This window comes from Anthonomus grandis, chromosome 5 (genome assembly GCF_022605725.1).
Source record: "Anthonomus grandis grandis chromosome 5, icAntGran1.3, whole genome shotgun sequence".
In the NCBI taxonomy this organism is placed as follows: domain Eukaryota; kingdom Metazoa; phylum Arthropoda; class Insecta; order Coleoptera; family Curculionidae; genus Anthonomus; species Anthonomus grandis.
This window is the reverse complement of record NC_065550.1, coordinates 10,046,917-10,072,749: the sequence shown is the minus strand read 5'-3', so window position 1 is coordinate 10,072,749 and position 25,833 is coordinate 10,046,917. Positions and strand designations below refer to the sequence as shown.

General features: G+C 32.2%; 3 protein-coding genes across 5 annotated transcripts in view; 2 read left to right on the top strand and 1 right to left on the bottom strand.

Moving 5' to 3' along the window:
• LOC126736476 (homologous-pairing protein 2 homolog) overlaps positions 1 to 25,833 on the top strand; it is a 33,611-nt gene that overhangs the window by 350 nt on the left and 7,428 nt on the right. The window lies entirely within an intron of this gene.
• Positions 68 to 12,132, top strand: LOC126736479 (transmembrane protein 14C). The gene is made up of 2 exons (XM_050440862.1): positions 68 to 272; positions 11,638 to 12,132. The coding sequence occupies exons 1-2, from the start codon at positions 197 to 199 to the stop codon at positions 11,886 to 11,888; spliced, it is 327 nt and encodes a 108-aa protein (XP_050296819.1). The 5' UTR covers positions 68 to 196; the 3' UTR covers positions 11,889 to 12,132.
• Positions 16,061 to 25,833, bottom strand: part of LOC126736456 (A disintegrin and metalloproteinase with thrombospondin motifs 16) — a 161,636-nt gene continuing 151,863 nt past the window's right edge. The window contains exons 11-18 of one of the 3 annotated variants that reach the window (XM_050440809.1): positions 25,634 to 25,689; positions 22,633 to 22,759; positions 22,411 to 22,575; positions 22,212 to 22,338; positions 22,040 to 22,144; positions 19,862 to 19,968; positions 19,276 to 19,758; positions 16,061 to 16,858 (exon numbers count right to left, since the gene is read on the bottom strand). In XM_050440809.1, coding sequence (XP_050296766.1) covers positions 19,278 to 19,758; positions 19,862 to 19,968; positions 22,040 to 22,144; positions 22,212 to 22,338; positions 22,411 to 22,575; positions 22,633 to 22,759; positions 25,634 to 25,689 — 1,168 coding nt within the window. In that variant the 3' untranslated portion in view covers positions 16,061 to 16,858; positions 19,276 to 19,277. The remainder of the gene's footprint in view (positions 16,859 to 19,275; positions 19,759 to 19,861; positions 19,969 to 22,039; positions 22,145 to 22,211; positions 22,339 to 22,410; positions 22,576 to 22,632; positions 22,760 to 25,633; positions 25,690 to 25,833) is intronic. The other 2 variants (XM_050440810.1, XM_050440811.1) reach the window with 2 other exon arrangements.

Below are 25,833 nucleotides of genomic sequence, written 5' to 3'. Positions count from 1 at the left end.
CTTTCCGTCAAAAAGCAAATGTATACACACAACACACAACCTAATCAATAAGATAACCTCAATTTTAATTTTTTATTTTCTCAATTTTGTGTCTGTAACGTGAAACGTCAGTGAGTGTAATTTAATTCGGGTTAACTAGATTAGAAAAAAAATTAGTTTTGTTAGTAAGTTTTTTATCACCAAACAATTAATAATTATGTCAGTGGATTATCCAGGATTTCTGTACGCTGGTACAGTTGCTGCAGGAGGAATTATGGGATATGTAAAAGCTGGTAAGTAGAAACTTAACTATATAGTACTTCCTTCCCTTTATATATATAAAGGCCATTGAAAAATTGACATAATACAAATTTGTAGAATAATACAAATAGAGCACATTTAGAACTTAATATAAAATATATAATATATATATAAAAATAGTCCTTCATCATTTGCTAAAATTTTTGGATTTATATATATCAAATTATTCGTTTCTGAAGCCTGCAATGATGAAGCAGGTTTTTATCAATTTTAAATGTTTTAATATATCAAAAATTCAGTTAACATGTATTGATAAGAAACACAAATATAGTCTCAAGTAATGATTTAAGAGCATAAAATGTATAAAAAAATACCTGTTATTGCTACTAGGTTATGTTATTGCTAATAATAGGTTATATTATTGATTTCATTAGTTTTAGTTCTTAATATAGCTTTATAGGGACATATCACACTCTGCCAATTTATGTATAGTTGAGTGCTATTGGTTTATATATCGAGGTTCAATCCTTTTTTCCTAAATTATGTTTTGGTAATTCTGCAGTTTAGCGGCTTTTGTTAAAACTAACGAAAAATGGTCGGGTTTTTTGCAAAATAGGTGGATTTGGATATATATTTTTCACTAAGAGTGGCGGAAAGCCAAATTTTATCACGAAGAGGGTGTTATCGCGCACTAAATCACTCACTTTGGGACATGAATAGAATAACGTCATTAGAATAACCCTGTATTCGATTAGTTTTGACAACAAATAGGTTACAACTAAGGTGAGGTTAGGTGTGGTGTTGCCAGTTCTGTTGGGTTGGGTTGGTTTGGGTTGGGTTGGGTTGCATTGAGCTGGGCTGGGTTGGATTGAGTTGGGTTGGGTTAGGTATATCTATGGTCTGTGCGCAGCGCCTTATGTTCCCCTCGCGGTGATAGAGAAATGGAACAAACCAAAACACTGCACACATACTCCCAGAGTCGACAACCCAAGAGAAGGTGAAAACAGTTTTTGTGAATTTATTTTACGCATAATACCTAACATTTCATGTGACTAAAAAATATAGAGTGAATTCGCCACTTTAGAGAAGGCACTCATGAGTCAGCCACACTGGGGACAAGGCTGAAGCTACAGAGCGACAAAACACAGTAGACGACAGAACTGGCAACACCACACCTAACCTCAACTCAGTTGTCACCTATTTGTTGACAAAACTAATGGTATACAAGGTTAATCTAATGATTAATCGCGTCCTATAGTGAGTGATTTAGTGCGTGATAACACCCTCTTCGTGATATAATTTGGCTTTCCGGCACTCTTAGTGAAAAATATATATCGAAATCTACCTACTTTGCAAAAAACCCGACCATTTTTCGTTAGTTTTGACAAAAGCCGCTAAACTGCAGAATTACCTATGTTTTTATTCCTTGATTTATGTAAAATTGTAATTTTTGATTTAGTAAATAAATTATTTCGAAAATGAATTACATTAAAAGGCAAATAGGTATTATGAATAAAACCAAGAAAATTATCTTGAATATTGTTAAATTAAAATTATTTTTGATAATTGTCAGAGTGGTAAAGCTGCACAAGTAGTCTTCATCTCTATAAATCAGTAAATGTCTTCTGTAGCCAAATTTCCTTTGAAAATTTTAAATTGTGTTTTCAGACAATATTTAAAATCATTTAACAGGTCAATACACTGTTTCTCTGCTTTTTAAGAGAAATGAATATTAATTAAATTATACATTAAATAAAGTATCTGATTGCAATTTATCCTGTGAAAATATATTCATTGATTATTTGTATTAGTAAGGACACTAATGTTGAAATGGTGTCCATGCTTTCCAACTTACCTTCCCAGTCAACACTAAGGATGGCAGCTCCATGGCCCTCTCTGCAACCTACATCTCCAAACCAGGGAAAGGCTGGCGTGGTAAATGTCACAGGAATTCCAGTGCTCAGATTCTTTCTGGGGGGAGCAATTCCAATACATCTCGGAAGAATGTCCTGCCTTTGACTGTCACCTCTGCTATGTTTCCTACATTGAAACCGAGCCTAAAACCAAATCCAAGTAAGAAGAGTAATCACGGCACAGACAACCGTTCCTGGATCTTCCTCTCCGGGCTATCCAAGGACAATACAGTTAATGATGTCTTGGCTCATCTGGACTCTCATGGGTTTAAAGGCTGTGTATGTGAAGATCTGGCCACTTCACAGGACCATATTAAATCTTTTAAAATTGGAGTTTCCTCTCTTAATATGACGGATGTTCTGGAGGGCAAAGTCTGGCCCTCGGGTGCTGTTGTCAGGAAGTTTTTAAACCGAAAGCGCCAACATTACAACAAAAGAAAGTAATGCATGCTAGTGAACTTTATAATTTTAATTTTAATGTTATACTTCATCTTAATAGTCAATCTCTACATTCTAAAGTCCCAGAGCTTGAGGCATACCTCGAATCGAACCTCAATATTAATATCCTTTGTTTCAATGAGCACTGGCTGTCTGAGGCGGAAATTGGTGTAACCCATATACACGGATTTAATCTTGTTTCCAAATTTTGTAGGATAAACAGAAATCATGGCGGGGTATGCATATATGTGCGTGATGGATTAAATTGCGAGTCTGTCAGTATTCTGCCCCAAGGAGTAGCATGTGAGGTGGATTTTGAGATTTCGGGGATCCAACATGGTGAGTTTCTCATATTTACTATCTATAGATCTCCACTGGGCGATCTCGACAACTTTCTCAGTTGTCTGGAGGGTTTTCTTGCTAGCTTAACAATTAACAAAAAATATGTCATCACTGGTGACTTTAATGTTAAGTTTAATCTAAACCAGACACAGTCGAGGAGGGTTGTTGATTTGTTTTCTTGCTTTGGGCTTTATCCAGTTGCTAGAGGTGCTACGAGGGGTTTGAATTGTCTGGATAATATTTTTACAACTGTCTCCAGTTCCAATTGTAATGCTAATATTTGTGATCCATCATTGTCTGATCACTTGGAAATTGTGTTTCAATTTAAACAGAGCATCCCCATTCGAGGTGACGCTGTTCGTATATGTTACCGCCCTATAACAGATTGGGGGTTGTTAAATTTTTATAATGCGGTGGAGAACTTTGATTGGGACTTCATAGGCAATACTAGTGATGTTGATATCTCTTTTAATTCTTTTGTTAAATCTCTGAGCGAGGCTTATTTAATGTGTTTTCCACTGAAGTCAAAATCAGCGAATACCGCCAGGCGCTCAGCTGCTTCTAAGTGGTTTGATGAGTCTCTCAGGGAGATGAGAGAACGGCTCTGTTTCTTAAGACGGGCTAGTCAACAATACCCCAATTTGATATCAAGTGATACTATCCGCACCTACCGTATCAAATACCGGCTTGAAATTCAGACAAGGAGGAGAAAGGTCAATGACAACTTCATTAGCCAGTCAAGTAACCCTGTCCGGGCAATGTGGAGGGTAATTACAGCTCTGAACCCTAGCGTAAAGGAATCGGAGCTGAGTGATATTAATGCCAGCCATTTTAATGAATCTTTCGTGAATGTTCCTGCCAAACTAAAAGAAACTCTTCCTCTGCCTCCCAAAAATCCTTTAGCTTATTTGACTGGCCCTTGCGGACCCGGCTTTTCCTTTGCCGAAGTTACTTTCATCCAGGTCCGTCAGGTGATTGATGGCATGAAGAATAGTGCAAAAATGATCCATATGATTTGAATATCAGACTCATAAAGACTATTAAGAATTTAATTATTGTTCCCCTGACCAAACTAATCAACCTGGCTATCTTTAAGGGCACATTTCCATCCTGTCTTAAAATTGCCAAGGTCATTCCTATTCACAAAAAGGGTTCAAAAGTGGATGTTGAAAACTACCGTCCCATTTCTCTGGTGCCTATCATTGGAAAGATTTTTGAGTCTTTACTCAAGACTCAAATAGAGGAGTATTTTGAACAAAACTCTTTATTTTATGTGAACCAACATGGGTTTAGAAAGAAACACTCCACCACTGGTGCGGTCCAGAACCTGTGTGACGTGGTGCTTGACGGATTTGAAAGTGCTCTGTACTCCCAAGCCTCATTTTACGATTTATCTAGGGCTTTTGATTGTGTGGAGCATAATATTCTTCTTCAAAAGCTCAACCACTACAAATTTTGTTCGAGAAGTCTGTCACTGCTACAGTCCTACTTGAGTGACCGAAGTCAGTTTGTTTGTTTTGGGAGATGTAGGTCTCAGAGTTTGTCGATTGAGCATGGAGTGCCTCAGGGATCCGTTCTCGGGCCTATCCTGTTTCTTATATTTGTTAATGACCTACCAACTTGTCACCCTGATTGCACTTTCTATTTGTATGCTGATGATACTACATCCCTGTGTACTAATAGGAGTTGCGCAAACATTTCGCTCAAGGCTCAAGAATCTTGTTCTCAGTTTAGAGACTGGGCCGTTTCCAATAGATTGTGCTTAAATGAGTCCAAAACTCAAAATATAATTTTTTCCCTTCAGACGTTGATTCCCAGCAACAATCTTTAGGTGTGTCTGTGGATTTTCTGGGTGTTAGATTGGATAGTGGTTTGACGTGGCAAGGTCACATAGATGAATTGTCAGCCAAATTATCGAGGTGTACTTTCCTGATTCGCAATTTGTCTGGGTCTGTCTCCGCAGGTACTCTCAGGACAGCTTACTTTGGATATTTTCACTCTCTAATGACGTATAACTTACTAAACTGGGGTCATTCAGCGCATATGCCCAGGATTTTTGCATTGCAACGTCGATGTCTGCGAGTGATTGCGCAGATTGGATACAGGGATTGTTGTAGGGTCCACTTCAGGCTTCTGAGAGTTCTCACCTTACCAAGCGCCTTCATACTTCTGTGCCTTGTATTCATTAGGGAAAACCTACCCAGGTTTGCGACTCATGCTAGCACTCACAGTCATGACACCAGAAATAGCGGCTCCTTGGTGGCACCATTTAGGAGACTCGAGCGTACCCGTAATGGCGTGTCTTATTATGGAATTAAGTTCTTTAATGTCCTGCCGGTCTCCGTTAAGGATTTGCCTCTTAATGCTTATAAGACAAAGGTAAAACATTTTTTAGTCACCAATGCTTTTTATTCATTTGAGGAATTCCTGAGCTCAAATTTCAGTGCTATTGCATAGGCTGGGTCTCTTGACTTTTAGTGTTAAGTGTTTTTAAGCATTACTTTTTAGGCTTATATGTGTTTTATTTTTGTTCTTAGGTAAAACGAATTTTACAGTTTAATACTTTTATTTGGAGTTATATTTTTGACTGACTTGTGTAAAAGCTTTATACTTTTTGGCATGAATAAATAAATAATAATAAATAATAATAATATTACTCTATGATTCTCTGCCATTTTTTAAGCAGTTTCATATTTTGATATTTAAGTCAAAGTTACATAAAATAAGTAACTAAAAAAAGGACCAATTGTTTATCGAGCTATTTATTAACTATATGAAAAATACCATGTTAACAAAAATAATTCATCTACACTTAAATGTAAATTACAATTAGGAGGTAAACTAAGTAAAAATTGAGAAATATAAATATTAGGAACTGTCAACATTACAAAAGTATTAACATTAATCTTTGCCAGTAGGCATTTCTTATTATACCACTATCTTTGTCACAAAAATCGCAACTGAACTTTTTGTCTTTGTCTTCAGATTCACTGTAGTTCATTTCATACATATGTTACAAGTTCCAAGGTATCTTATTTGTTTGATGTTTATTACCTTTATTTGGTTTTGCTTTATGTTTGTTATTGACTTCTTTCCCTCTTTATTTTGTTTTTTTTTTCTTTTTTCTTTTCACTGCTCTTTTCTAATTTTCTTTTTGTACCTTCTCCACTTATCACTACTAATTGCACAGGGAGCACTTTCATCTTTTGCCTATTAGTATTCTTAATGAATTTGATGGATTCAGGATATAGTTAAAGTCAAGTCAAAATCAAAAAAGCTTTATTGTTTTAACAAGTAACATGTCACGAACAGAAGAGGATGTACTGTGGAGTTTGTGTTTTTTCCTTCATACAACTTGCTTTTTTGGGTGTTGTATAAACTTGAATGTTTTCAATTAACATGATTGTATATATTTGTGTTTTGTTTGTCTGCTGCTATTCTCAATTTCTGTCCCCTGCTTAATTTAATTCTCACCATTAATTCTCTCTGTTTGGACAACTGTTTCTAGAAAATTTTTCCTTTATGGTCAAATTCATATTTATATATTCATGCTATGATACCATTGTATTTACATATATCACAAAAGAAGTATCAGGATAGAATGGAAAAATAGGAACTGCTAAAGAATAAATATTAATAGTGCATAGGACAAAACAGAATGGAACAAAATAAAGTAAGCTGTCTTTAATGAGAACGAGAACATGGCGTGCGGCAACTGTGTCTATGTACGCTCTATAAAATTAACGTTTTAAAGTAGTAGTAGAACGTATCAGTTCATATTTAATCTCTGAGGTGCTGCAAAAATTATCATGGGACCAAAAGTTACCAGTGATGTAAACACTACCATTAAAGAAGCAATTAAAGATCTCCTTAGTGATAACGATTTCATAGATAAATTGTTATCAAGGGTCATGGATACAATAAATTCCTTACAAAAAACTGTAAGCGAGCAAGGAGCAAACCTATATCGAACAATTGGAAGAGCGCGTCGAGAATCTACAGCAGGCAGATAAAATGAACAATATCTGCATATACAATTTAGACGAGGAGATTGGTGAAAAATTGTCAAACAAAATATTAAGCTTGTTTAACACCAAACTGAGATTGAACATTAAGGGATAGGATATGTTAAATGCTTATAAGAAAAAAGGTAAGAAACAGAAAGTGAAAATTAACAATGTTTATACCGAATAGGCGACCATTACTATGGGGGTGTCCCAGGGTACGGTAGGTCCTATACTTGTTCTAGCTTATATAAATGATATTGGTAACATATTAAAAAATTGCAATGTGGTATCATATGCTGATGACACAGCTCTGTTATTTTCAGTTATTAATTGGAATGAAGTATATGATCAGGCAGAGTTGGGGTTGGACAAAATTTACCGTTGACTAGGTTTAATTAAACTCAGTTTAAATTTTGAAAAAACTAATTTTATTGCTTTTTCTCCCACAAAAACCGATCAAACAAACAATATGAATATTTAATACTCCATGCGTCAACTTGTAGTAAAACCAAAAACAGTAACTGTGTCAAAATTAATAAAGTCAATAAAATAAAATATTTGGGTATAATTATAGATGAAATAGAATGAATATGCTGTCTTTTTGACCTCTAAAATTAGAAAATTATTTTACAAATTGATTCAGCTTAAAGATATGTTTAACAGAAAATATATGCTTATATTGTACAATTCATAATTGAATCAATATTGAGATATGGGATTGTTGGGGAGGCTTATATGATGCAAATCTGAAGGTTGTCAAAATAGTATTTTAAAAATTTTATCGAAGAAACCTCGTAGATACTCTACATTGTTATTGTATGAAGAGTTAAATGTCCTTAACACTAAAAATTTGTATATATTATCTTGTTTGTTGTGCTTTCCTAAAAGAAATAACAGTTTTTCCCTTGTGTCAGATAGTTACTCCACAAGAATGAATTTAAAAGAAATACTTTGTACACCCAAGTTTAGTAATTCATTTTGCTGTAAATATATTACATGTTTTCTGCCTAAAGTATGCTGAGATCAAGATTAACAAATTCGAAACTTTTTTTTTCAAAATAACCATTGTTTGGCGAAATGTTTTTTTAAGCTGTTAGTTATATGAAATTAGTATGATTACATTCACCTTTGTTTGATATATATCTACTGTTATTTTGGTAAACATAAACGCACAGACCATAGAGTAGTGCGAAAATGTTTGTTTAGTATTTTTCATATAATTTTTAATAAAATTTGTAAATTCATTTAGAGATAGGAGAAGAAAGTTAGAGATTCCAGATATGCTGCCATTTTCTATTAAAAAGCTGGTTATGAAAGGTGATTCCAAGACTAGAACACCAATAAAATTATTCATTCTGCAAAACAAAACAGCATTTGTAATTTTTTTTTGTATTTGAATCTCAACATGTTTTATTTTGTTCTTTTTAATATTACATTATTTAATGTCCACTTTTTCGTTTCACTGTTGGCACCTCTGTCGTCTGGCCAACTTTGTCCATTTTGCCATGCATGTCATTTCGTAAACAGAGAGTAAATCGCTGCACACAAATTGATTATCAATTTAGGCTCGATCACTCTCCACAAAACAAAAAATAAGTAGGTATATAGGTATTTATTTAGATTTATTTAGCTTTAATTATTGGGCAAAATATTGTTAATTATTATACTTATTAGTTATAGTTATAATTATGAAGTTTTGAGGTATTATTGTATTGTAATTTATAACTTATATGTAATATATTTTGATTTGATTTGATTTAGGACTGGAAGGGTCACACATTGAGCTAGTTATCTTAAGGCATACACACCAGTACTGAGTCTTTTTATATTGCCTATATGACCTTCATATGTTCATATGTTTATATAGGCCAGGTGGCCTAATCCCATTTAAGTAGCAGATTGACATAAACTCCGAAATAATTTAATTGAGTCTGTGTGATTATTTACATTATCAAGATTACATAGAGAGAATACCATCTGCCGAATTTTGCTCTGATTAAGAAGCAATTTGTTTGCATCAACCTTTGTTTTAGCATCTGACTGTCCAACCTCCATCCTCAAAAGTCTGTGATCAAGTGTTTGAAGTACAGTCATCCAGAAAGAAAGTAAAAGCAGCATCTATGTTAGCTAGGGTTAAGTTGCTGAAGTAAAATAAAAAAGGATGGGGCCCAAAACTGAGCCCTATGGGATTCCTACACAAAATTCCCTTTGTTGGGACGTCCTCTCTCCCACTGGGTTCTATTTGCCAAATATGATTTTAAAAGAGAAATTGCTGGAGTGGCAAGGTTGTAGAATTTCAGTTTGCAGATAAGCAGGTCATGATTCACACAATTGAATGCCCTGGTCAGGTCACATGGTCGAACTGCCAAATACCTGACTGACGATTTTTTCTCAAATGAATAAAGTATCCTGTTAACAAGATCAAGAATGCCCAAACCATGTTCCTATTTTTTCAAAACCCAAACTGAGAACTTCCAAGGCAACCATTTTGTGCTCAAGAACGGGAGTCAATTTAATAATTTAATTTAATGTGACATGAATTTTTTTAGTATACCTAATGGTGCAAATATTTTTTTTCTAACTTTATTTATATATACATCATTTTATATACCCATACCCAAGTAAGTGAGTACTCTGGAATATCCTGTTATATGTTTTGACCATGAATTATTATTGGTTGTAGATTTATTGCAGGTCAATTATTGATCAGCATGTATGAGGATTTGTTTATGTTTAAGCTCAATTGATGGGATTAAACTCATTCTTGTATTATATGCAGATTGTAACATGGTTTTTTATTTCATTGTAGGATGTTTCAGAGTACTTCATAATTTTATTGAATTTTTTAAAATTGATTAATTTTGTTATTGCTTTTTTTTTCAATAATGACATAGTATTTTCTAAATTCATATTTACGTAATATCCAACCAGTGTCTAATATCCAACAAAATAAATTATTAATTATGAATTTGTCAGAACAATATCGATTTTACTTAAGTACTTCAGAATGGCAAATAGTTTAATTTAACTTTACAACTTAATTAATGTATGCAAGGTATACAAGGTATATAAGGGTTTTTTTTTTCTAATTTGGCTGAAATTCTTTTTTGGGATCAAGATTAAGATATTGCTAAAATTGCTAAAATATTTTTTTTAATTTGAGAAATAGTTTTATATGTCTTTCCAACTTTGACACATTTCTTACATAACCATGATTCATATTTTTGTATTATTTTTAGCACATTTGTAGAAATATTTAGACTCTTTCCAATTAACGTCTTTTTTCTCCTATCTCTAAATGAATTTACAAATTTTATTAAAAATTATATGAAAAATACTAAACAAACATTTTCGCACTACTCTATGGTCTGTGCGTTTATGTTTACCAAAATAACAGTAGATATATCTCAAACAAAGGTGAATGTAATCATACTAATTTCATATAACTAACAGCTTAAAAAAACATTTCGCCAAACAATGGTTATTTTGAAAAAAAAGTTTCGAATTTGTTAGTCTTGGTCTCATATAAGAACACAAGGTTTGCTAGTTAAAAGTAAATATTAGCCATGTCTGATTGTTTTCCTGGCTCGCTAATGGAGCGTTTAAAAAAAATCCCCTTCTTAAATTTTCTCTGGAAATTAAAATGGAATGACAATTATTGTAATATATGTAAGTTTAAGTCCATTCTTGGACTGGAGGGGCTATAACTGTGCATAACTCTTGACAAAAGATTGGCATTTTTATTTGTGGAAATACAATATGGCGGGTTGGGAAAAGTCTTCCCAACTCGCCATATTGTATATTGTAACATATTCAGAAAATAGAATGATTTCAATAAAAAATGTAAAAGTTTCAATTCAATATTTTCATTATCTTCGGAGTTAAAACTGATATATTAATTATTACTAATAACATCAAGGTAATAAAACATAGAAAACATATTTGCCGTTTTTATAAGTAGTTACCTACTTGAAAACATCTTGTCGGACTTGCATTGTCTTATATATTTAATGTAACACGACGTTTCGGTTGGTAAGTATCTCCAACCGTTATCAAGTGTAAACTGACCGCAAAAAACTAAAAGCGCCAGTTTACACTTGATAACGGTTGGAGATACTTACCAACCGAAACGTCGTGTTACATTAAATATATAAGACAATGCAAGTCCGACAAGATGTTTTCACTATATCATTGTCTACCACCTTCAAAAATAGTTACCTACTTTTCATGTACCTTCATTTAAATTAATATTAGGAATAGTTCTTACCATATAAGAAATAAGATCTGACGCACATTTAAAACCCAAATGGCTAAAAGTAGAAAAAAACATGTTAAAACTGAAAACATGGTATTTTTATTATTGACATTATAGAAAACGTGTCAAAAATATAACAAACAAAAACTTTATAAATGTTCAACTTTTTAACAGTGGCTGATACAAAATAACTTACTTTTAATACTAATGTAAAATGTATAAGGCTTTAAATTTTCCTTAAATTTAGTAAGATATCCTCAGTTTTTAGCCCCAATTCTTTGCAAACCTTATGGGTTTGGAGATTGTGTATTTGTTATAAATAATATTTCCCTTAATATTTGGGGCACCCATTTATGGTATTAATTAAATGAGATAATCGCGTTCTTTTATAAATAAAAGCAATAAATAAATTGGTTTTAATTCATGTTTTTTATTATTGTAGGTTCTATTCCTTCCCTAGCAGCTGGTCTTATCTTTGGGACAGCCCTGGCAATAGGTGCCTATCAAACCACACAAGACCCTATGAGATATGGCGTGCAACTAGCCGCCAGTTCAATTCTAGCAGGTGTAATGGGACTGCGGTTTTACAAGTCCGGAAAAATTATGCCAGCAGGAGTAGTCACTTTGCTGTCTGTTGGTATTATTGCCAGGATTGGGCTTAGAGCCTTGGGAAGTGGCCCAACGAAATATTAAAAGCAGTGGTAATCAGGAACATAGTTTCTTTGTTAAGTAGTTTAAGATATTATATCATTTTAAGATTTATATAAATTTACAATTTCTTTAGCTAAGGATTAACCAGTTTAAGTGGTTTTAGATGTTGGTCGTGGTTTATTTTAGTGTTTTAAATTTAGGATTAAGTTATCTTATGAAAAACATCGCATTTGTTATTAATATTAAACAGCATGCAGTTGGTTAAATTAAATATCTTTTAATCGGATAGGTCTTCTTATTAAAATAACCCTTACTTTATGTATCTACAACATGCTTACAATGTGTGTTGTAATAACATCCGAGCCAATAAACTCGTAGTGTATCAAAATTTTACTCTTTTATTACATTATATCTACTGGTAGGTATCTAAAGGTATATTATATGTATTTTTACTTTAGCTGTAGCGATAATTTTTGAATGTTTTTTTTTCTTGTTTCTTCCAAGCAATTTTGTACTAAGATAAGTTTGCTCAAATAGACTAAATTTGGGCTAAAGAATATGTGGTAGGTTTTTGTAGAGATCTTTTACAGACACATTTATTCACCTTTCTTAGGTAACCAAAAAACTTCATTTACCGATTCCCGACTTGCACTGAACACAAGGGAAATTAATTTTTTTAAAATTAACAAGTTAAATATGGGTTAAGTTATTGAGGAAGCATTTAATTAAATAAATTTTATTGAAAAACGTTTAAAACCTTTTAAGTGGAAGCACTTCTTGACCCGGGTAGTCACAAATAAATCGTCCAGTTTCCCTACACGCTCAGCTCTTATTATACAATAATTATTATGAAATAAATTTATTTTGTCCACGATAATACATTTTCGATTTTTAGAGCATCCGTTTATTATTTCTGCTATTACTGATAAAGGGTTGGAAAAATTGACTCAAAATGCCGTCACATTTTGATCGGACGCTCCGGTCGTATATTCCCGCCTCTCAAAATATAACTTAAACAGGTATGCACATTTTATAACATAAATCTGAAAATAAGCTGCAGCTGTTACTTGACAGAAGCTTTTAAATACAAATTTAAATGTGTTCATACCACTCATTTTTAATATCATTTTCTATAGAGATATGCAAAAATATACCGGGGATCCCATTTAAAATTAGAAAGAATGAAATTTTTCGTTAAACCGGACGTGATAGAAAATCGGATGCACCCTAAAATAGCCACTCGTATTTTAAATGTGATTTAACGAGAGAAAACAATAAAAAAAACGAATTACGAGCAATATCCCTTCCCAACTCCTGATAAGTAGCCCTGACATAAAGATAACCTGAAGAATGTTTTTATTTAACTTTGAAATATGCTCAGAAATGCAACACTATTACCACAACCGTATCAGCAATACGTAACTCCAAAGTACTGAAGTAAAAGGTAATAATATAAAATTATAACCCCGCATCAGTTCGGATTCTTAAGTAACAAGTGCACCAATGATGCTATGTTGTCCCTCTTTAATAATATATACTCCAGCCTAAACAGCCATCTCTCTACAGCAACAATTTTCTGTGATTTCTCTAAAGCTTTCGACTGTGTAAACCATAATATCCTAATTAATAAATTGCAGCACTATGGAATTAGAGGAACACCTCTCGAGTGGTTCATGTCATACCTGAACAACAGGAATCAGTTTGTTAGGGTTGATTCGATGACGTCTTCGAGCAAGCCAATAGAATGCGGGGTACCTCAGGGCTCAGTTCTAGGCCCTATTTTGTTTCTTCTATTTATAAATGATATTGCTAATCTGGACATAAATGGTAAAATTTGTCTCTTTGCGGACGATACTAGTTTTTCTTGGAGCAACTTAAATATGGTGGCTCTTCGTAGAACCATATCTCGTGACCTAGTCACCATTAAATCGTGGTGCGATTCAAATCTCTTGTGCCTTAACGTCTCAAAAACTAGAGTATTATCATTTAGCGGTGCGTTGCAACCTTTTGTAATTAATAACAACAGAATGGAGGTCGTTGATTCCGTAAAGTTCTTGGGACTGATGGTAGACAACTCTTTAAAATGGGATATCCACATCGATTACTTATCCAAAAAATTAAGTTCTGCATGTTTTGCTCTGAGATCAGTATCCAGGGAGCTAAGTTTGGCAACGGCTATAACAGTTTATTATGCCCTGTTTGAGTCGCACCTCCGATATGCCCTTCCGTTTTGGGGTACGTGTGGTGCGACTCAATTTTAAGCTACAAAACGCATATTTAAGCTACAAAAGAGAGCTATACGCTATTCATTTAGACTAAATTACAGAACTCACTGCCAGGAATATTTTAAAAAATTTAAAATACTAAGTCTTCCTTCCTTATTTATATTTGAATCCGTCTGCCTAATCCGCAAGCACTTATCAGATATGTCAGAAAGGCCATCTCACAATTATCCTCTTAGAAACGCAGAGTACGATCTTTATCTACCAACCCCACGATCAGAACTAGTTAAACGATCCATTCTTTACAAAGCAAAAAAAATGCACAATCATCTCCCATTTGAAATCAAATCAATAACAACTTTTTCCAAATTTCGGAAAGCTCTGAAATCATACTTGCTGGAGAGAGCCTTATACACAGTAAACGACTTTTTTTAATTTTTTAATAACTAATGTTATGTAATTTTAAGCACGCGCTTCCTAAACACTGGTAAATTTGTTTATGTTGTTATGATAATGTAGATAAATAATATTCGTATATTATATAAACAAATTAGTAGTTTGCTAATAATGTTTTTGTAAACAACTGCCTTTTGCCGACTTTGTATACAAGTGAATGTATATATATTTTATAGATTTTAAGGAAATGTGACCTAAACAATTTATAAAATTGTTAAGTTTTTTGTATGTTTTGTTGTATTTTTTATTTTTATATATTTGTATTTTTTGTTTTGTCTTTGTGTATATTTTGTTTGTATGATTTATTTAAATAATAGCTTTGTCAACAAAATTTTAAATTTTATGATAATAAAGCATTGATTGATTGATTGATTGATTGAATATGAGATTTTAATATATTTAGGCAAAGCTGAATAGAAGTATACCATGTGGTCATATCATTTGGTCCTTCGATTGTGAGTTTCTCAGGGGCATTGCATCATAGGACCGTCGAACAGTAATGCTCCAAGAACTGATAGTAAACCAGAACTAACTAGCTGTCTCAAAGAGAAAACTCTTTTAAGATGTACAGCTTGCCCATGACCAGATAATTAATGTTCAAACTAATTTAGTGCATTACCTCTAAGAACCTAAACTAAGCTAGACAAAAAAGAGCGGAAACATTGAATGCGGCAAGTAACTCAGGAGGGTCACAAAAGAAAGACATACTTTCTGTAACTTACAAAACTAATTATTCAGTAAATTAGAATCCATACGAAAGATACGCCTATTACCACCTTTATTTTTCCGCCTTTTGACTTACAAGCCAATCCTGTATTATTTAATTTTCCGTAAAAATAATATTTTTGATTTTGGAATGGTTCTATGATTTTATAAATGTTAAAAATGCAAGTGGCCATGAAAAATAATGTTGATCCTGTTTTCTTTTTGATGTATGGGAATTCACTTTAGACGTACATTGTTTTCTTAATATTTTGGTGTAAACTTGAATGTAATAATTGACAAAATGTCATTATGGTATTTTTTTTAATATAGTTGCTATAATTTTTTTTAATTTTATTTAAAAAAAATAAGTATTCTGTAGACAAGTGCAACTTACTTTCAGATTTATGTTATAAAATGCTGATATTTAAATATTTTTTTTCTATGCAGATATTTTAATAGAGCTCACAACAAAATATTTGTAAAAAAATTGAAATAATTTATGTTTAGTTATTTTGAATATCCGTGCAGAGCACAGAATAACAAAAAACGATTAAAATTATTATTCCATGGCTAATTGACACAAATGTAACAATTTTAATAGAAAAACTCTTAGATTTTCGTGAAATTTTAGTTTTGCTGTTTGGTTGTATCACTGATAAGTGTAAAGGGTCAATACGAGTAAGCTGAAACTCTTCCAAATAAACGTTGAAAATAAAAGATTGTGTTTGGATAGCTCTTTTTTTATATCGTTCTGCTATTATTATTTCAATGATAAGAAATTGCTTTTAAAAGGATTTTAGAATGAAATGAGTTAAATTAAAAGCCACTATACAAATTTCCACTGTCTTTTTATTGCATTAATAAGTTATAATACATATATTTTGTTTTGATTCTGTACGAAACATGTTTTCTACTACAAGACATAATTTCAACATGTAATTTAATTTCATTAAAAAAATCTGTAAAATATTCTACCTAATAATAATACTTAATATAAATAAAGCCTAAAATATAAATCTAAAATAAAATAAATAAAGAATTATGAAAAATCCTTTTATCCTTGTTAACATTTGTTAAATTTTATATTGAGGCGTCAAATCTAATATCATTTTATTTTTTATATTTTTAATGGCATAGGTATAAAACTTTATCTATATTTTTCTAAAATATAGACAAAAACTATTGGCAGTATCTGGCATATGAAAGTATGTTTATATATACAGGAGTATTACAAAGAGGATCTACAAATGAAATTAAATTATTACAGGAAAGGTCGAAGCCCTGTACAGCATAAAGAAATCTAATAATTACATTATTATTATAATGAGTTCATTGCCAAGTTAACTTACTGAAATAAATTATTTACAAAAACACGTCTAAACTTGTAAAAACTTGTATAACCACTATTCACGTTGCATAATCCTAATCTTATATCTCTTATAAAGAGCGTTCTATTAAACAACTCCTAAAAACTAACTAAAAATCACAATCACTTCAGTAACTCTCATTGCTGAAGATGGCCTCGGTCAATGACGGTCGAAACGTCTCAACCGAGACCGCATCTTGCCGCTCTCGATGGTTTTGTCAAGTCATTGATTCAGAGTTGGTTTGGTTACTCCAGTTCTTCAGCTAAAATAACAAATACGTTTTAATATCTTTTTAATTAGTAGATTAGTATGATGTGTAAGGTTTCGACATGTTGATTGTATAAGAGTGGGATAATCTACAGTTTAAATTATATACTATGTACAAGTCTCTTAATGTGTAGAATTTTAGTTGATATTTAGATTCTCTCAAAACATTAGTGAAACTTTTTAACTCATAGCGAGGTATTTTTTCAATTAACAATTCTCAAAGAAATTTTTTGAGACCTGATAATGGGCATTAAATACCACTTACGCGCAAACTTGTGGACCTCTTGTTATGATAAGCTTTTATTTGGAATAATAATTGTGTTAGAAGCCCATTTAGCTATGCAGCAATAATTGATTAACCACTTAACTACTGAAAACCACTGAATTACAAATTATGTAGTAGTTTTTAGTTGATTATAAAATTGGTTTTAGGACGTAGTCAGTTTTTAGGGAATAGCCATAAAATTAAAATGGATTGAAATTATTACTACTGCTCAGTGCTTTAAGTTTTGATAAGTCTATTTAGAATCATCAGAGAGCGTCGTTCCGACAGTTCTTATCGGAATGTAGCCTAATTGACTAGAAATTAAATAAGTGCATGTGATGTCGATCATAGATCAGCGGTGGGATTCTAAAATCACGATTCGACACGATTACTCGATATGACTGATTCTAAATGAAATTTTCAGTCGTTAGTGAAGTTCTTGCGGATTGCCTAGTTTTTAACGATTTGTCGACGACACGCTTGGGTATATCGTATAAACCAGACGATATAGCTTCTTCCTTTTTTAATACGTGCATAATGTGACAGCATCCTTTTTCAAACGAATTTATTTCATTTATTGTTTACCAATAGTCATACCAGGTTTTCATTAGTATATCAAGAAGCTTTCTTAAACACAACAACTAATAGATTTAATTCGACCCTATTTTCCACAACCTTCTGTTAATAATAGAGGCAGAGGAATTGCCATTAAATGGGCAGTTTTAGTATGTTAAGATTTTATGCCACAGATTATTACCAAAGAAGCATTCGACAAGATTTTAAATTTGGAATTAGCGAGACTACTACAAGTCGTTGGATCCATAAAATTACTGAAATTATTGACACCTCGCTGACTGATTCATTAATTTTTCAATAAGAGATGAGAGACAAATTAATAAATTAACATTTATAGAGAGATCCAATTTCTCTGGTGTTATAGGTCATATTGATTGTACCCATTTTGCCCTATTAAAACCAAAAGTGGATAAACACAACAAGTTTTGTGATTTTTCATGAATTTAATTATTATTTCCCTATGGGTAGTGGTGGTTTTAAACGAATTTTTTTTTTATTTAAAAGAAATTATATGGGCATATATTTAAATAAAAACACACGGAGGCGAAACAAATTAACCAAATAAATGAAAATTCTTAGTGTTTATCAATAGAAAAGACGATTGACGCTTCCATCTGTCAAATATTAGGTAAAATAACAAATATATACCAAGACACCTAAATCAAATCGAATAAAACGAATTTAGCCGACGATTGAAATTTAGAATCACCCTTGTCGTGATCGTATAGAGATCGAGTCGTGATTTTAGAATCCCAGCCCTGGTTAGAAGATGTTGCTATGGTGATATCACCATATCACCGTTGTTGGTGAACAACTTTCAATACATACGCATCGAAAAAACTTTCGATACGGACGGAAAACAGCAAAAAGAAAGATAGTTTCTGCTGACACGTTTAACTTATCATTTTATCGTTTAACACTATGCTAGCTTTTTTCTTTGAAATGTCATATAATGTATAAAATACTTTTCCTTTAAATTATTGTTTTTTACATATAGTTTTTTTTCAGATTAATATTCAATATATATATAATTTATTAAAGTTTTTAAACTTATTGAGATTCCATTAAGGGTATCGAATTTCGTTTCAGTAAAACAATGTTTATATATTTGAATGCCCATTTGCTTAGCTTTTATTTTGTGTTTTGCATTTTAAAAATGCTGCAATTATTAGGTAAAATAGCGGTAGGTCGTAGGTCGATGTTGAAAAGAGTAAAAAACGATCTTTGTTTGCTACTGTAAGTAAATTTAAAAAAATACCTTATGATATATATACATAAAACTAAGTTAATAACAAACGAATCTACGAGTAAAATTAGGTAGGAAAATTTCACAGAAAGTAGAGAATAATAAAGGCAAAATAACCAATAAGAGTTTGTATAGACAGATGAAAGGAAATCGCTACAAAGTTACAAAGTCAGTATGAACGAGTTAAACTCAGAAATAAACCACTAAAATCAGATACTACATAGATAGAGTATGTGGTATTGGGAGAAACACATGTAGATGTAGATGCCTCAGCCCGTCCATTGTTGAAGATGCTGATTTGATAATGTCTCTCTTTCCGTCTTACCCTTAAGTTCTGGAAGAGACCGCCAGAGTCTTGTTCAAATTGCTGCTACTCTCCACGTAGTAGCTGGCAACATTGTACGACCTCTTCAGGTAATTGTTATTGATATTATCGTTATAGCCAAACCCAGAGCTACTATACGGGTTCTCGGTGGACTTTTTGCCAAAGTCCCTAAAGTCGTAGGGACTTCTCGTAGTTTTTTGTAGAAAAGCGTAGTAGCTTCCCACGTAGGCGTTTTGTGTGGTGGTTGGGGGTGGAAGGTTATTATTAAAAGAATTTGATTTTTCAGTGCTTGAGGCTATAAACCAGCCCCACGAGGGGCTGGAATGAGTTGGAGCTTGAGTACTTGTAGTATATTTGTTTTGGTAATTGATATTGAATTGAGGAGAATTTGATGGAGGATTAGGATAGTTTGATTTTAGTTGTAGAATTGTCTCAGGTGGAAGGATATCAGGAACTGAAACATCTAGTTCTTCTTCTGAAAACCTGGTGTTAAAAATATTTAATTTATTTGTGGTTTATTAAAAAAAAGAGTTAGGTGTTTTTTTTTAAAGTGTTTTAAAATTATAGTAAAAAATATAATGCTTACAAAGGTCTACCAGGATTTCCATTCGGCCTGACATAGCTTGGTGCATTTTGGGAATAGTCGGGAATTATGTTTTCGTGCTCTGCCACACAGCGGCCGTTCATACAGTACTAGAAAAAATTAAATGAATAATAATAAAATATATGCTGTTATGAAGGGCTGAAAAGGAATCTTAATGACTCAGAAGGCGATCGGCAATAATTTGAGCTCTTTGAATTAAAAAAAAATACCGGGTGGTGCGTCGCCGAGCGGAACATGTGTCTGGTTTTACCTGAACCAAAAATTTGGTAATTTCGCAATTACATTTAATTGAATAATTCAAAATTCAGTTATTAAAATTTTTTGAAACTTTGCACGAGGGTTTGCCAGATTGGTCTCTTCAAAAAGTTATCTTACATTTTTTCTATAAAATGTACAGGGAAGCCAATAATTGACTCCCTTAAAATTTACATGGGTTTTCCTACGTTCCGCTCGGCGACGCACCACCCGGTATATATTTTCTTTGAATATTTATTTCAATTGTTTAAATATTTTTCAGTTTATGAATAAGCCTTACTATTTTTGCTCAGATAACTACATTTTGTTCTCTTTGATCTCTCTTAATTTGATGATTTTGAATTAGCCTTCTTTTTCAGGCTGACATCATTTCTAATTGTGATTTTTAATTGACATTTTTGCTATACTGCGGCACAAATGTATTTAATTAGGGCAAAGTTTATAATAATTGCTAATTTGATAAAAAAATTAACAGCAAAAATTTTTAACAAAGAAATTTACAAACATTTATTCTGTGAAAAACGTATTTAGAATATCTCATGAGAAAACACAAACTAAAAATAAACAAGCATAAAATGTCATACTGATAGTCATAAAACTTTTAGATACAAAATTGATATCATTTGCTAATTTGGGTCAAAGTAAAACATTTTTATTAGAACAAGTCTAAATAAGTTAGTCAATACTTAAATTCTTTATGGAAACCCGGTGACCGCCTCCCTCGTTCGAGAAATTGAATTATTTTAACGCACATTTTATCAAGACCGTTACTTATCATTTGTGAAGTTAGTTCAGCAGTACAGTTTCGAATAACCTGTTTCATATTTCGGAAAGGTCTGCGTACTTTATTCTTTATAAATCTTTTCAAAACATCCATTACCATTAAATCGGATATGGTATAGGCCAAGGATTTATTGAATAACGTCCGATCCATCGATTTCCATATTCGTCATCTAACCATCGATTTTAATATCTGCCGTAGAATTAATCTTATTGGAAACACGTAAATTTCCTTTTCCTAATAAAGGTAGTTATTGAAATAGTTATTCGAATATGATATAATCTAGAAAATTCAAGTACGTCTGAGTTTGGTTTTCATCTAAAGAAGAATTTACTTTTACTTTAAAACTATACAATTCCTTTGCATTTACAAAATGGAGATTTTCTTTAGCACACCAGACTACAGTTCTGGAAAGTGAGCGTTCCATTAGACTTAAAAGTCACTTTAAATTTTCTCCTAAATAAAACTTATATGAAAATATACGTGAAAATATATTACGTGAAAATATGCCTTGGTTCTATACACAGCGAAGCATTTGACTTGAGAACATTCGCCTTACCCTTCTTTCTGCATTTGTAGCCTCCGAAATTTCGCTAACTGACATTTCAGAAGTTACTCTGTAACTTAAAAATACATATAAAGCTTGTTAATTTCCACTTAATGGTTTGTTTTCTACTAAATATGTTTTTCTAAATTTCCTCAAAAGTAAAATATGAAATTCTTGTCTACACTAACCAAAACTAATGATTTTCCGTTGCACTTTTATGAAAAGCATGGCTTTATTCGCAACCGCTTTGCTTAAATAGTATTTGCCTATTATTTGTGTTTAACTGAACTTGATTAAAATATTGAAGAAGTAGTAAGTATTACCCACTAAAAAACACTAAGTCACTCTCCACTTTTATGCTTTAAATAATTATCCTATTAGTTTCCAACATGGATATTCAATTTATTTAAAAAACTTACATGCTTTGAGTTTTAGGTAAACTGAGCAGTTTAGTTTATAAACTGAAAGTATTATAAATAAACTGAAAAAAAAATTAAAAATACACAAAACTTTCAGAATTTCTATAAATTTATCGGTTAAAAATTGCTAGAATATTAGGGAATATATAATAACGTACTTGACCATCTCCACAGGTTGACCCTTCTGCAGCAGGTCTATAGGCTACACAGTAGCCACTACCTGAATCGAAACAGAATAGTTGTGCACACACTCGTTCATCTTTCTATAAAAAATAAATAATTTATTAATAAATAGTTAAAAGTATAATACAGGGTTAACAGTTAACTTACAAAGCATGCGCTCGTCCCTCTGTCTCTCCGACACTGGGCATCCAAAGTCAAGAGCTTGCCAGGTAGCACTCTTGGTAAGCCATCATCTTCATGGGGAGTGTTGTATAAACACGTTGCGGTGTCACCACTAAAATTAATTCATATTAAGTATTTTCGGCACAAATATGCCTAATTGCTACTTCGCATCTAAATAACTTACTTAAGGAAATGATGGAAACTAGCGACACTGCACGAAGACCATCTAAAACCTCGTTCCGTATGCCTTAAGTCTGACATGATAAATCCATCGGCCCATTGGCATTTTTCTGCTCCTGGACCGCCGAGGTATGAAGGTGGCGGACTACCGTCGTGAACTGCTCCTAACCTGTATGTAAAGTAATATTTCCTAATAGAAATCCTTATTTAAACATATTAAACTCACAAATGGCCAACTTCGTGGGCAGCTACGATGATTCCGCTAAAACCGCCAGTGTCTTCGATGATAGCCACGGAGTTAACCTTTTCCAATCGTTTATTAACGACGCAAGCACCTCCGACATAAGCGAATCCTAAAATTGGGTGGGTTTGTAGACAGACAGTTTGACTATTACACGGGTAGTCAAAACGAGTAAATATCTTTTATTTTATTGGTAGTCTTTTCAATCTCTAACAGGTCGTCCTGACCACCGTTATCATCATTCCGTATTATTATCAGTTAGCATAATAATACAGTAAGGAAGAATAAGCTTCATAAGGAAGCTAATTATATAACAACGACAACAAAAATATGTTAACATCGTTAATGTTTTCCTCACGAAGAGCCAAATACATAAAAACATAATATAACAGAAGTTTTTGTTTTTTATGTCTTTAAATCTTAACAGACGAAAAACAATGAAAAACACAAAGTTACGGTCTCACAACATTTACTTAAAGCTACACGTGTTTCGCTCTATTCAGAGCATCATCGAAACACGTGTAGCTTTAAGTAAATGTTGTGAGACCGTGACTTTGTGTTTTTCATTGTTTTTCGTCTGTTGTATACGTCGGTCTCTTTGTGAAAAATGGATGAGATTTTCTTATTATCTTTAAATCTTGGTAAAGAAAAAATTGACGGTATTGGGACTGGTGATAGCAAATAAAATAACAAATATTTACTCGAATTTAGTAGTTTGACAATCCCTTCTATTTCTACGAGTGACACAGGTACAATCATTCTTGAAATTTGACTATTTCCCATAAATAATACCCGCCACCGAATTACGTAAGGTATACCAATTACCTCATGAGAAATTAGTAACATTAAATTGAACAGTTAAGCAGTCGCATGCATAGGTACTAACAAATTGCATAATTTAATCGCACTAATATAAAATAACATAATAGAATCTGGCTTAGTTTTTTGGTTATTATTAATCTTGATATAAGCACATATTTTAATGACTAATATCTAGTTTTAATATTAAACTAAAATATCTTACTAATGTTGTTTGGATTATACAGCATGCTACAGGTTTTAGTAATAGAGTAGTGTTAAATATTAGATACTTAAAGGGTGAAAGTTAAACAAGGACATGTACAATATAATGCTACCAGAGAGACCTATAAACTGGAGACGCATACTAATCAACTTTCATGAAATTCAAATAGAAAAAGAGTTCAATGGCGATAAAGATAACCAAGTACCAATGCGCTACAAGATTAAGAAATGTATATAAAGGATGTAATTTTAATGAGGAAGAAAATTATATACACGTAATATTGGATAAATTTGATCGATTTAGTTTGGTGTTTCTGCGAAAGAAATAAAATAGTCTTTTTAATAAGTCAAACTTTGCTGTGGCCATGAAACTTCAGTTATAAAGAATTGGGGAAGATATTGATAACACATGGATGAACTAAGTATGTGCATTGAACATGTAATTAAATCATATGGCTTGTAGTATCAATTTGAGTGACTATAGAATTTTAGATCTTGTAACTGAAGAGCCAGTTCATTTAGATCTAAATTAAAATACTAAAAATAACTAGATGTTGTGTTTCTCTGTGCGTTCAATAAATAATCCAAAGAAAGTGATATATTGTGATTCGTCTGAAGAAGAAAAAAGAGTATAGCGAAACTTGAGAAAAAAAATATCATGTTACATTGTGTTCATGTTCGCAATTCGAATATATTATAGTATTTTAAGTTGCATCAATTGGGTGACTAGTACAGTTAGAGCTATTTTACGGAGCATACAAAGCAGGAGTTAAGTCTAAAATATTAATAACTAGTGTAATAACACCTTTCAACATTTATTACTTAAAAAATAAAGAGATATGTTGACACAAAAAAGGGTAACTCATAATCCTTCTAATATAAAAATAGTCATGTTGTTGAGGTTACACATTAAGAGAGTCAGACACCTTATCATTTCCTCTAATAGTTTATATATTATTATACTGTTTTTGTCGGAAAAGAAGTGGCGTTTTTGTATTGGAAGTTTTTTTTTAAGTAGCAACATTTTTGATATTTCAAATGAAATATCAGGATCAGTAATTGATCTTTAATTTATATTTTTTCTGATATTTAACTAACGGTTTTCGAGTTGATAATTATCATCCATTGTTGCTGCTCAAAATATACCTCATATAAATTTTTTTTTTAATACTCTATCTGCAGTCAACTTGAAATTGTAGATGTAGGTATGAAAATGTTAAAAAGTTTATTTCTTTAATGGAACACCCTGTATATCAAATAATCTGAAAGGCCAAAAAAATCCCTTTCAAATGAAATATTATGTTCCTATACATATATACTAATATTCTTGAAATAAATCAAAATCTTTAAAAATCCAAGCTTAGCATTTTATCATTGATAGGCATGAAAGGTTATATTTAATGCTTAGTTTGTTGATAATAATACTTACAGGAACTGAAAATATAATAATGGTTTTTTTGGTGTTTTTTGCTGTTAAAAAATATTGCAAGTGAAGAGTTTGTTGTTAGTTTTTGTGTTACTGGATTAGGACTTCTAATTAAATTCTTGAAAAGAGATCAAGCTACAATGGCTAGAAAATTTTTTTCTAAATGAAAAATTAAGAACTAGCATTCAAGTAAAATTACAGAATAAAGGAAAATATATGCTATAGACTTTAAGTATTTTAAAATATGTGCGAAAAAGATGATCGAGTCAAAAGAACGCTAAAAGGGTCTAATAAATGTGTATAAAGAACAATATTATTTACAATATCGTGAAGGCTAAACCTGTAGGATGATTTATAAAATATATGCAGATGGACTTTAGGACGGAAATCTACAACAGACACAAGAATAGAGCGTGAATTATATGGCGAATGTCTAGTCTACAGATGCGTGCTTTGATTTAAAAGAACATAGAACAGAGGTACGGAATAATACACAAGTGGCGTGCTCAGGATTTTTGTGATAATTTTGTTGGGTACCTGCCGTTCCGCGATTACATTGATCATTGGCGTACGCTCTCCTACACATGTCAAGTCTGCAAAAAGGGAAAAACAATTCATTCGTAAAATTGGTATTTTATTGGGGCAATATTAATGTTAGTAAAAAATTCTTCCACCAAAATTGGCCTGTTCTCCTCGCCTGCCATTAACCCCCTTATTCCGCATATTTACATGGGTCA

Bases quoted from the DNA above. Each gene is read 5' to 3' on its own strand.
- LOC126736479 (XM_050440862.1), top strand. From the start codon at position 197: ATGTCAGTGGATTATCCAGGATTTCTGTACGCTGGTACAGTTGCTGCA. The intron at 273-11,637 runs GTAAGTAGAAAC...TTATTATTGTAG, and splicing joins TATGGGATATGTAAAAGCTG to GTTCTATTCCTTCCCTAGCA.